Source organism: Nycticebus coucang, chromosome 4 (genome assembly GCF_027406575.1).
Source record: "Nycticebus coucang isolate mNycCou1 chromosome 4, mNycCou1.pri, whole genome shotgun sequence".
Taxonomy (NCBI): Eukaryota; Metazoa; Chordata; class Mammalia; order Primates; family Lorisidae; genus Nycticebus; species Nycticebus coucang.
Genome location: NC_069783.1, coordinates 26,737,755 through 26,750,302, shown reverse-complemented (window position 1 = coordinate 26,750,302; position 12,548 = coordinate 26,737,755). Strand labels below are relative to the sequence as shown.

Genomic DNA, 12,548 nt, shown 5'->3' with positions numbered 1-12,548 from the left:
ATCCTCCCATTGTGCTGAGATTACAGGTGTGAACCACAGTGCCCAGCCTTTGTGTGATCTTTGATTTAATTTATCAATAGATTTAATTTGTTAATGGGAAACTCAAAGTTTCCTCCCCCTGATGTAAAGGGAGGCATTCATTTGATTAAAAAAAAAAAGACTCTACTTCCTGGATTTTAGGGTTTCTCTAATTCATATAATGTTCTCTCCCAAAATGAAGTGCTCTGTCTAGTTAGTAGGAGCTTATTCCAAGGATCACTGGTAGTAAACCCTGTCTCCTACCCCAAGCTACTTTAAATACTCACAGGTTCCAGGTTGCCAATGGCTGCCACAAATTTAATATCAGAAGGCTTCAGAGAGTGAACTGTGAAGACAAGAACCCATGTAGGAAGGTCAGATCCACATCCCCCACAATGCAGGCCAAGAATGTCAGACGAGAGGGGCAGACCCACATCCCCAGCCCTGGGACAGCTGCTGAGGTCAAGTATGCTGGGTGTGGGTGTGTGTAGCTCCAGACCATGCCATCACTGGGAGTCCTAGAATCCTGCCCCAAAGAGACTCACGCCACTTTGGAGGCCACACTGTTAACTAGACTTGGGGTCTCCAAACAGGTGTCCCATGGAAGATCACCTCATTTTTCCTCTCACTTGGCCCTTTTTTTGCCTCTCATATCCCTCTATCCCACAGCTTTGTATTTCCCAGCTACTATAAAAAAAGAGGGCAGCAAATTAAAATTAAAACCACCTGGGAACCAAGAGGATGCCTTTAGCTTGAAGAGTGCCAGACAGTAGCATCATAGCCTGCAAAAGCAGGTAAATATCAGATGCAAGTTGTATTTGAATAATACACGTGGAAGTCTCCCCAGCATTTTTAGAAATTAAGTCTCCCTAGAAACTGCTGACTGTACTTCCCTGATCTTGTGGTTGGGGCATTTAAACATAAACCTCTTAAAGAAGCCATTTCCTAAAATATATGATTTTTTTCTTTACCTGAAGTCCTTATACAGAATTAAATTAATAACATAATGACAGTTATATTAATATGTTATATTAATAACAGAATGGTAAGAATAACATGCTTAACTGGAAACTGACCCATATGACACAGCCAGGGAAGAAGACCAGTCATAGCATCCAAGTTATTAGACAAACCTCGCCTATTATAGAGAAGAAAGTCTAGAGCTGCCATTGAGGCTACAGCACAGGAGTGGGGAAGCCACTGAGTGGCCAGGCTCCAATCTACAGCTCCCAGGACACCATCCACCCACAGGGAAGCAGGATCCAGAGATCACCCTGACTCCGGTGAGCCACTGTGCAGCCTTCCTTGTTGTGTTCCTCAGTGGTGTGTCAGGCTATGTTCCTCCCTAGAAATGACTGACAGGGAAATCAGGGGGTGTAAGGGACTGAGGATGAGGGGGAGAGAAGATCTGAATGGTGAACAGGTGCAAGAGGAGGAGGGCAGCCTCTGCTGGCCACCTCAGAGAGAAGACACCAGGCTTTTTTCACTCATGGCTGGGGGCTCACGTACCTGACTTAGACGGCATATTCAATCCTAGCTTCTTTGGGTTGCATGGGAATGGAAAATTCTTCAGCGTCTTCAACTGAAACCAAACATTAGAAGCATCAACTGTCTTGTATGGAAATATCACAGGTCCCGAAAACTTGGTGCAAAAATGATCAGATGCTTGTCCTATAGAGGCTCAAAATCCAGAAGCAACAATTGCCCATGGTCATGTTCTGCTAACCCTAAGCCCACTTCACCTAGTAAAAGGGGACATGTCTATTGGCAAGGATCTTAACAGATGGCATGTTACCTCAGAACAGTGGGTGGAGAGGGAGGACAGATGAAGAATAAAAATTAATTCTTGTGGTGACAAAGAAGTCCTGGAAATGGATAGTGATGACGGATGCACAGTAGTGTGAATGTATTTAATGTCATTGTATTATACACTCAAACGTGGTTAAAATGGTAGCTTACGTGTATTTTGCCACAATAAAAATAAATTAAGAAAAAACACTGCACCTAGACTAAAAAAAAGAAAAAAAAATCAATTCTATGTTATATTTGTTTCTGCCTACTTTCCCTCTTTTAATTGGACTATTTACACAAAAGCAGGCACAGTAGAACCTCCATAGCTGACCACCTCCCTACACTGACCACCTCCTGAAGTTGACCCAATTTCCATAGATGGGACATGCACCACGTACGTGTACCTGTACAGCAGGCCTAATTCCTTATGTTGATCACCTCCATATGTTGACCAGTTTGCTACAGTCCCTTAAGTGGTCAACTTACAGAGGATCTACTGTATATGGGGGATTATGTTTTTTTTTTGACACTAAAAACTGAGTAAAGTAGAAACCAAGAGACTCTCATGTTCCCACCAGATCAAATCCTGAGCCCAGGAGTCTGCTGACAGCAGAGAAGGTCCCCAAGACCACATGGGCCTCCAGAGATGCTGGTTCTTAGAGTCCAGAGCAGCTTCCGCTTCTATGGATAACACGGAAGGCTTTGGGAAGGGAAATTGTATATTTTCTCCCCCAGACTGAGAGTAGATGGGAAAATACTCCAATAGGGAAAAATGTGCAGTAACTGAGGGGCTTGACTACATCTCACCATCACAAGAAGACACAATTTCTCTTAAATTACTGATTACAGTAAGAGATACAGAATTTACTCTCAACTCTTATCTTCTGGATGTTCTGGGAAAAACCTTACCCAGATTCCTTCAGATAACTCACAACATCTGCTTCAAGGTTCACAGAGATAACGAGCCCATTTATAACCCTTTCTGGACACTTCTGGGAACCACACGCTCAGTCTGCAGGGACAGTGAGACCCAAATTCCAGGAGATATGGCTACACTCTGCCAGGCAGTCCCACTGCCCCTAAAAGCAGCAGCTCATCCAGCTCATTCTCTTAAGGCCTCAGGGAGAGGCCTGTCAACTTGCATCAAAATGTAGACTGAAAAAAAAAAAAAACACTTGGATTGACCCACTCAAGGAAAATCTCACCCTCACCGTCTCTGAGTGCACCCACATACACACACATCCCGCCAGGGCTAAGTCCTCACCTCTGGCCATAGCTGCTCTTCCAGTGTATTTTTTCCAAGCACGGTATGGATCTGACTAGTCTCTAAAATAAAGCAAAAATACTTCAGATTATTTAGCTGCTATGAACCCCTACCCAAATTTGTACCTGTTAGTCCCTTCCTCCCAGCCCCATTATCTATGTACCCAGCTCAGTAAGGTTCCTTGTGTTAGGATAGCCCAGATTCTATTTTTCCAATTATCACTTCCATTGTTTGGGACACCATGCTTCCCTTAATGCAAACTAATAGGGCAGAATCCCCAGGTTGAAAAGCAAAAGTATTATCTGGGATAGGTCAGCAATAAAACTATCTTAGGCACAGGCTTATCACCACAGATGGCTTTATTGGTTCCTTCTCAAAGGGCAGGACCCTCAAAAGGCAATGTTGGGCAAATGACTGTTGTTGTTTGAGGATCTACCACAAAGCAGGGAAGGCAAAGGACATTCCAGAATAGTTTGAAGGGTGCTGTGCTCTTGGGAGGAAGGACTAGTTGTAGGATTCCTAGCAGCCACAACTGTACTAGGTACTTGGACAGGGGCTATGTCAAGGGCTCTTGCTGAACGTGAGGCAAAGGAGAAATGCAGGGAGGAAAATGACAAAGACACTATCCTTATCCCACCTTATTTTGAGCCTGTTTTTAAAAACATTGTTTTACTTTTTAAAAGTATAATGGACTTTAAAAAAGTCAATATATTCGACAATAAATTCGACTCATCTTCAGTGTACAAGTTGATGAGTTTTCCCATAAGACATTTTTTTAACTACACAGCGCTCGAAAATTAACAGCACCCTACGTTCTTTAGAAAAGGAAAAAAAAATAAACCTCACCCATAATCACCACTACTCTGACAATCAAAAGTCATTTCATTTGTTCATATTCTTGTGACCAGGATCAGGCATACTTCTCATTCAGCCATCATCACTGCATGCTGTTTTGTATCCTGCAAGCTTCTTTTATTGTATCATGAGCATTTTCCCTGTGGTTATACAATCTTGATACTCAGTTCAACAGCTACAGAACACATTCATGATGCTGATATTTGATCCGAGACGCAAGTCCCTCGCCTCCTCTGACTTCTCCCCACCCAGTCTCTGCCCAGGATGTACAGTCCTTATAAGAGCATCTCATACCAGACTCCCAAATGATATCAGACAGTGCTAAAGCAAAGCCTGACTTGCAGGAGCTGCGTGAGTTCTTTTCTACTCCAGCTTTACTTTTTGACCCTGAAAATGATTTATCTAGAGTTTCATGAGGAACAACAAACAGACATTTCCATTTTATGCCTGCTGTGAGATCAGGCACTGATTGAGCTTGTGCACAGAATGGATGGCTGTAACCCATGTCCAGACCTCACCACCCTTCTGAAATTCCTGGAAGCAAGCTTTCTGGGTAGAGAGTCACACAATAGGAAGGTGTGAATGGCACAGAATCCTGGAAAAGGCCCCAGTGCAGGGTTTATAACTGGGGTGGAGGAGTCAGGAAAGGGGGGGCAGGTGCATGAGGCCACACAGGCACACGGCAGCCACAAATGCCAGGCTGTGAGCAACAGGGAACTACAACGCCAGTCTTTGAAGAGCTGATTTAAGGTATGTTTTAAGATGATCATCACTCTGGAAATAGTGAGATAGAGGAGTCAGCAGGCAGAGATTTGGAACTATTTTGGCAAAATTCTTTCTAAGCCAGGATAAAAATGTAAATGGTAGCCAATGCTTATATTCAGCTTCTATGTTCCAGGCTCTGTTTTAAGCACTTAAATGAAAATAATTCATTTAATCTTCACAACAATTCTATGAGATAAATGGCATCCTACCCACTTTACAGGTGGGAAACTAAGGCCCAGAAAGGTTAAGTGGCATTTTTTAAAGGTGATACAGCTAACTAAATGGCTGGATTTGGGAATGGGCAACCTGGCTCATCTGGCTCCGTGGGCCACTCTTGTAACCAACAAGCCATGTGCCCAAGATGTAGACCAGGGGCAGCAAACATTCTCTATTCAGGGCAGATAATTAATATTTAGGTTTTGAAGACCATAAAGTCTTGCCATGACTACTCAATTCTGCTGCTATTTTGTGAAAGCAGCCATCAATAATACATAACAACTTTATTCAGGGAAACTGAAATTTGAATGCCATATCGTTTTTGTATATCATGAAATATTCTTTTTTTATTTTCTTCAACCATTAAAAAATGTTGAAACCCTTGCAGATATTAATAAACCAATACTAAAGTTTATATAAAGAGGCCAGAGATTCAGAAAGCCAACACAATATTGAAGGAGAACAAGGTCAGAGGGCTAACAGTACCTGACTTCACAATTTGCTATAAAAGGTTCAGTAATCAAGACAGTGTGGTGTTAGCAACAGAATAACACAATAGATCCACGGAACAGAGAGCTCAGAAATAGACCTACATAAATATAGTTGGCCAATGTTTGACAAAGGAGCAAAAGCAAGATGATGGAGAAAAGATAGCCTTGTCAACAAATGGTATCCACATTCAAAAAACAAAGAATCTAAAAATGTAAAAATTGTTCGTAGCTCATGGATCATACCAAATTGGTCAGCAGGCTAGATCTGGCCCACAGGTCAAAGAATGGAAAATGACCCCTGATCTAGACTGGTACTGAGAAGAGGTTATTAAGGTGAAATGAAAGGGTGGCAACTCTGGTAATTAGCAATAGACTTTAGCCACAGGGCTTCCAGGTGGGGAGCCTGGGATCCACCCCTAGGTTACCAGGCTGAGTGCTGCTGCCCCTCCCTGAGCTCTGCAGGACCTTCACAGGTGGAAGAACACAGCTGCTGGACACCAAATCTCCCCTGATCTTTGATGTCTTGTTTAGTGCATCGTGTAGTTCTCTAGGCTTTAAGCCCAAGAGAAATAAAAGAGTTACTCTTCAGAGAAAGCTTCTGGGTTTTTCTTTTGTTTTGTTTTTATTATTAAATCATAGCTGTGTACATTAATGCGATCATGGGCACCATACACTGGTTTTATAGACCGTTTGACACATTTTCATTACACGGGTTAACATAGCCTTCCTGGCATTTTCTTAGTTATTGTGTTAAGACATTTATATTCTACATTTACTAAGTTTCACATGTACCCTTGTAAGATGCACCGTAGGTGTAATCCCACCAATCACCCTTCCTCCACTCATCCTCCCCCTTTCCTCCCTTCCCTTTCCCCCTTCCCCATATTCTTAGGTTATCACTGGGTTATAGCTTTCATGTGAAAGCCATAGATTAGTTTCATAGTAGGGCTGAGTACATTGGATACTTTTTCTTCCATTCTTGAGATACTTTACTAAGAAGAATATGTTCCAGCTCCATCCATGTAAACATGAAAAAGGTAAAGACTCCATCTTTCTTTAAGGCTGCATAATATTCCATGGTGTACATGTACCATAATTTATTAATCCATTTGTGGATCAATGGGCACTTGGGCTTTTTCCATGACTTAGCAATCATGAATTGGGCTGCAAAAAACATTCTGGTACAAATATCTTTGTTATGATGTGATTTTTGGTCTTCTGGGTATATACCTAGTAGAGAAATTATAGAATTGAATGGCAGATCTATTTTTAGACCTCTAAGTGTTCTCCAAACATCTTTCCAAAAGGAATGTATTAATTTGCATTCCCACCAGCAGTGTAGAAGTGTTCCCTTTTTTCCACATCCACGCCAACATCTCTGGTCTTGGGGTTTTGTGATATGGGCTAATCTTACTGGAGTTAGATTATATTTCAAAGTAGTTTTATTTGCATTTCTCTGATGATTAAGGATGATGAGCATTTTTTCATATGTCTGTAGGCCGTGCGCCTGTCTTCTTCAGAGAAGTTTCTGCTTCAATTGCCTGTGGGGGGAAGGGGGGTCCTCCTCATAAAATACTTGCCCAGACCGATTTCTTCAAGGGGTTTCCCTGCACTCTCTTCTAGTATGTTTACAGTTTCTTCTATATAGTTTATAGTGTACTTAACTTTACACTTAAGTTTAAATCTTTAATCCAATTAGAGTCTATCTTAGTTAATGGTGAAAGGTGGTGGGTCCAGTTTCAGTCTTCTACAGGTTGCCAGCCAGTTCACCCACCACCATGGGTGAATCTTTTCCCCACTGAATGTTTTTAATTGGCTTGTCAAAGAACAAATAACAGTAAGTAGCTGGATTCATCTCTTGGTTCTCTATTCTGTTCCAGACATCTACTTCCCTGTTTTTGTGCCAGTACCATGCTGTTTTGATCACTATCAATTTATAGTATAATCTGAGGTCTGGTAGTGTGATTCCTCCTGCTTTGTTTTTATTTCTGAGTAATGTCTTGGCTATTTGAGTTTTTTTCTGATTCCATATAAAATGAAGTATTATTTTTTCAAGATCTTTAAAGTATGACAGTGGAGGTTTAATAGGGATTGCATTAAAATTGTATATTGCTTTGGGTAGTATGGACATTTTAACAATGTTGATTCTTCCCAGCCATGAGCATGGTATGTTTTTCCATTTGTTAACATTTACAGCTATTTCTTTTCTTAGAGTTTCATAGTTCTCTTTATAGAGATCTTTCATGTCCGTTGTTAGATAAAGTCCTAAATATTTCATCTTCTTTGGCACTACTGTGAATGAAATAGAATCCTTAACTGTTTTTTCAGCTTGACTATTGTTGGTATATATAAAGGCTACTGATTTATGAATGTTGATTTTGTAACCTGAGACGCTGCTGTATTCATTGATCACGTCTAAGAGTTTTGTAGTAGAATCCCTGGTGTTTTCCAGATATACAATCATATCATCTGCAAAGAGCGAAAGTTTGATCTCTTCTGACCCTATATGGATACCCTTGATCGCCTTTTCTTCCCTAATTGCGATGGCTAAAACTTCCATTACAATGTTAAAGAGCAGTGAAGACAATGGGCAGCCTTGTCTTGTTCCTGATCTGAGTGGAAATTATTTCAATTTAACTCCATTCAATACCATATTGGCTGTGGGTTTGCTGTAGATGACCTCTATCAGTTTAAGAAATGTCCCTTGTATACCAATTTTCTTAAGTGTTCTAATCATGAAGGGATGCTGGATATTATCAAAAGCTTTTTCTGCATCAATTGAGAGAATCATATGGTCTTTGTTTTTTAATTTGTTTATATGCTGAATTATACTTATAGATTTATATATATTGAACCAGCCTTGAGACCCTGGGATAAAACCGACTTGGTCACGATATATAATTTATTTGATGTGTTGCTGGATTCTGTTTGTTAGGATCTTGTTGAATATTTTTGCATCTATATTCATTAGTGATATTGGTCTATAATTTTCTTTTCTTGTTGGGTCTTTTCCTGGTTTGGGGATCAGGGTGATGTTTGCTTCATAGAATGTGTTGGGTAGTCTTCCTTCTTTTTCTACATTTTGGAACAGGTTGAGTAATATAGGTACTAGTTCCTCTTTAAAGGTTTGGTAGAATTCTGATGTGAAGCCATCTGGTCCCGGGCTTTTCTTTTTAGGGAGATTTTGTATGGTTGATGCTATTTCAGAACTTAATATTGGCCTGTTCAACATTTTCACTTGATTCTGGCTAAGTCTTGGAAGGTGACGTGCTTCCAAGTATTGGTCAATTTCCTTCAGATTTTCATATTTCTGAGAATAAAGTTTCTTGTAATATTCATTAAGGATTTTTTGAATTTCTGAGGAGTCTGTTGTTATTTCGTCTTTGTTGTTTCTGATTGAAGAGATTAGAGATTTTACTCTTTTTTTCCTGGTTAGGATAGCCAAAGGTTTATCTATTTTATTGACCTTTTCAAAAAACCAACTTTTTGATTTATTGATCTGTTGTATAATTCTTTTGTTTTCAATTTCATTTAATTCTGCTCTAATTTTGTTTATTTCTTTTCTTCTACTGTGTTTGTTTGTTTTGGTTTTAAAGATAGGGTCTCCCTCTGTCACCCAGACTGGAGTGCAGTGATGCAATCACAGTTCATTGTAATCTCCAACCCTGGCCTCAAGCAATTGTCTTTCTCAGCTTCCTAAAGTGCTGGGATTACAGGCATGAACCACTATACCTGGCTGGGCTCTCTCCCTTTCTTTCTTTCTTTTCTCTCTCTCTCTCTCTCTTTGACAGAATCTTGCTCTGTCACCCTAGACACTAGAGTACAGTAGCATCATCATAGCTCAATATAACTTCAAACTCGTGGACTCAAGCAATCCTCAGCCTCCTGAGTAGCTGGGACCCTAGGGATGTGCCACTATATCTAGGTAATTCGTCTATGTTTACTAAATATGGCGTCTTGCTCTTGATCAGGCTGGTCTCAAACCCTGACCTAAAGCAATCCTCCTGCCTCAGCTTCCCAGAGTGCTAGGATTACAGGCCTGAGCCACTCACTCAGCCCCTTTTCTTTAAGTAATTTTGTAAAAAGGATTTTTATGACTGCTAATACACTCAGTATTAGCTATAAATCTATAAAGCTTTAAAAATTGAAAGAAAAATAAGTAGCAAAGCTAACCCAGTGTCTGTACAAAGTATTCCGTAAAATACGTTAATCATGATGAAAAGTACTTTTGTTTCATTATCAAACAACCCAGGTAGGAAGATATCATTATTGGAATAATTTTATAGCAGCCAATGTTAAAATTCTTTAGGGAGTTGAGGCTGGGTTGAGAAAACCTATCTGCTGACTAGATTGTGAAAGGATTTAATGGGGCTCAAAAGAGGCTGTTTTTGAAGATGACAGGTGGCTTTCCACATCATTCTTGCAAGCATTATGAAATCTTCTGGGCCATATATTTTTTTCTACTGCAGACATTCTATTATGCACCCCAGAATTCTCTGTGCATGTATGTGTATCTGTCCAGAGTCATAAAGGCAGCAAAAATTTAAGGAGTCAAAACCCTAAAAAGAAGGGAAGTGCAGAGAGTGAGTCTCACACCTGGTATTGTTTTAGCTTTGAAGCATTTGTCAAATCCAGGACAACAGAAAGCAGCAGCAGAGATGCTGAGATGCTGTGCAGAGCTGTAGGCAGTCTCACGAAACTGGGGGTGGGAACAGTAGAGTTTAGCATCCATCAGGGAGGAAGGAACTGGTAAATATCCTAGGATTTCAGTCGGAACTTAAAAGAGCTAGACCCACCGAGTTAGGATAAACTGGAAATAGACCAACCTGCAAAAAAAACCGAAAGCCCAGACTCGAATCACTTTGATTCCTGATTAGATTATGGCAAGCAGCTCCTACCTACCTGCCTGCCAAAAGCTAAAGTAAAGAAAGAAATACACCAGAGCATGAAATGGCTGTTTTTCACGTACAGTGCCCATCTTTCACTTTTTTTAAACCAGGAGAAAACACTAATGAAACCAAAACCAGGAGAGAATAAAAAACACATAACAGACAGCATATCAGTGAACAATGGTAGATATTATGGGAACAAATGGGAGAAATCCATGACTCTGCTAGCTCCAGTTTGATCCCAGGTGGGGCAAGAGGTAGACCAATGCAAAGGACTGAGATGTGCTCATCACATATCCCTAAACAACTAGAAATCTATGTATGTACTGAGAAGACCTGAAAGAGCCACGTGTAAAATTAAAGCCAAGGGAGATGAACTGTAACTGTTCATTCCCCAGCCTACACACATATCAAGCAACAGAAGCTTACAGGTTCAAGGTGTTTGTGTAAGTACAACCTCTGTTCAAATTGACTGACCACTAAACTATATGGAGCCTGGTGTGAATCCTAGGAATGCCATAAAAAAATGAGCAAAGACGTTGGTGGCTGCATACCATGTGGGAGACAGATTTCTCAGTTTACGTCCAGGCAACTGACAACCCTCAGAAAAATATAATAGAATCCAGAAGTGCTACATTTTATTTAGCATGTCCCATTTTCAAATAAAAGTTACTAAGCATGCCATGAAATTGAAAAGGGAATCTTACACGCAGGGAGAAAGCAATCAGCACAAACTGACTCTGAATTGGCCCAGACACTGGATATTGCAGGCAAAGTCTTCAAAGCAGCTATTAGATATATTCAAAGAATTAAAGAAAAACATGAAGACAATGACAACAAATAGAAACTACATAAAATGGAAATTCCAGAGTTGAAAAGTATAATAGCTGAAATGAAAGATTCACTAGATAAGCTTAATCAGGCTTAAGATGGCAGAAGAAAGATAGATCAAAATAAAATACATATCTAAAAAATACAGAGGAAAAAAGTTTGAAGAAAAGTAAACAGAGCCACAGAGCTCTGTGGACAATGTCAAACATATAAACATGTATGTTATATGAGCCCCAAAAGAAATGGGAGTGCGGGAGAGGGAGGGAAAGAGAGAAAGAAGCAGAAAAAGATTAAGAGATAATGGTTAAACACTTCTCACATTTGATGAAAAACATTAAACCACAGATCAAAAAGCTGAAAAAAACTTTAAGTAGGGCAAACACAGAGAATTTTACTCAGACACATCAACTATAATAGTCTATGTGTCTAGGTACATACTTCTAAAACAAAGAAAAAAATTGAAAGCAGAATGACTGTTCTTTGTGTACAAGAGACCAACGTTACGACTGATGGCTGAGTTCTCATCAGAAACAATGCAGGCCAAAAGGCAGTGTACTGACCTATTCAAAATGCTAAAAGGAAAATTATTCCAAATGTAAGCAGGGGGGATGTAAAAAGGAATAAAGCATAGAAAGAATAAATTTACAGGTAAATCCAAAATGATGTTTACTGTACAAAACAGAGACTAAACCAGGCGTCCTCAAACTTTTTTAAACAGGGGGCCAATTCGCTGTCCCTCAGACCATTGGAGGGCTGGACTATAGTTTAAAAAAAACAAAAACTATGAACAAATTCCTAAGCACACTGCACACATCTTATTTTGAAGTAAAAAAAACAAAACGGGAACAAATACAATCACACTGCTTCATGTGGCCCGCAGGCCACAGTTTGAGGACGCCTGGACTAAACTATGGCCCATAGGTCAAACCTGCCCATAGCCTATTTTTATGGTCCCTCAGATAAGAATGATTTATATATATATATTTCTTTTTTTTTTGTAGCGACAGAGTCTCACTTTACCGCCTTCGGTAGAGTGCCATGATGTCACAGGACTCACAGCAACCTCTAGCTCTTGGGCTTCCGTGATTCTCCTGCCTCAGCCTCCCGAGCAGCTGGGACTACAGGCGCCTGCCACAACGCCCGGCTATTACAATGGTTATTTAAAAAACACAAAGAGATAGAGAATATAGATGACCCACAAATCCTCAAATACTTACCATCTTGCCCTTTTCAGAAAAAGGTTTCTAATCCTAATATAAATAAAAATAATACATTGCAGAGTTTAAGATACATGAAACTAATTGCTGTGTGGGCAGATATGGATAGAATTAAACTGTTATAATATTTTCCCCTTATCTGGGAAGTGGTAAAAACACTGACTTATATTAGAATCTAATAAGTCAAGGGTACATGTTGTAACCTTATAAA

The 12,548-nt window shown here is 40.0% G+C and overlaps 1 protein-coding gene across 1 annotated transcript in view; it reads right to left on the bottom strand.

Annotated features, from left to right (window-relative positions):
* Positions 1 to 12,548, bottom strand: part of PLB1 (phospholipase B1) — a 142,397-nt gene that overhangs the window by 117,975 nt on the left and 11,874 nt on the right. The window contains exons 2-4 of the mRNA XM_053589696.1: positions 3,074 to 3,135; positions 1,528 to 1,600; positions 306 to 364 (exon numbers count right to left, since the gene is read on the bottom strand). Coding sequence (XP_053445671.1) covers positions 306 to 364; positions 1,528 to 1,600; positions 3,074 to 3,135 — 194 coding nt within the window. The remainder of the gene's footprint in view (positions 1 to 305; positions 365 to 1,527; positions 1,601 to 3,073; positions 3,136 to 12,548) is intronic.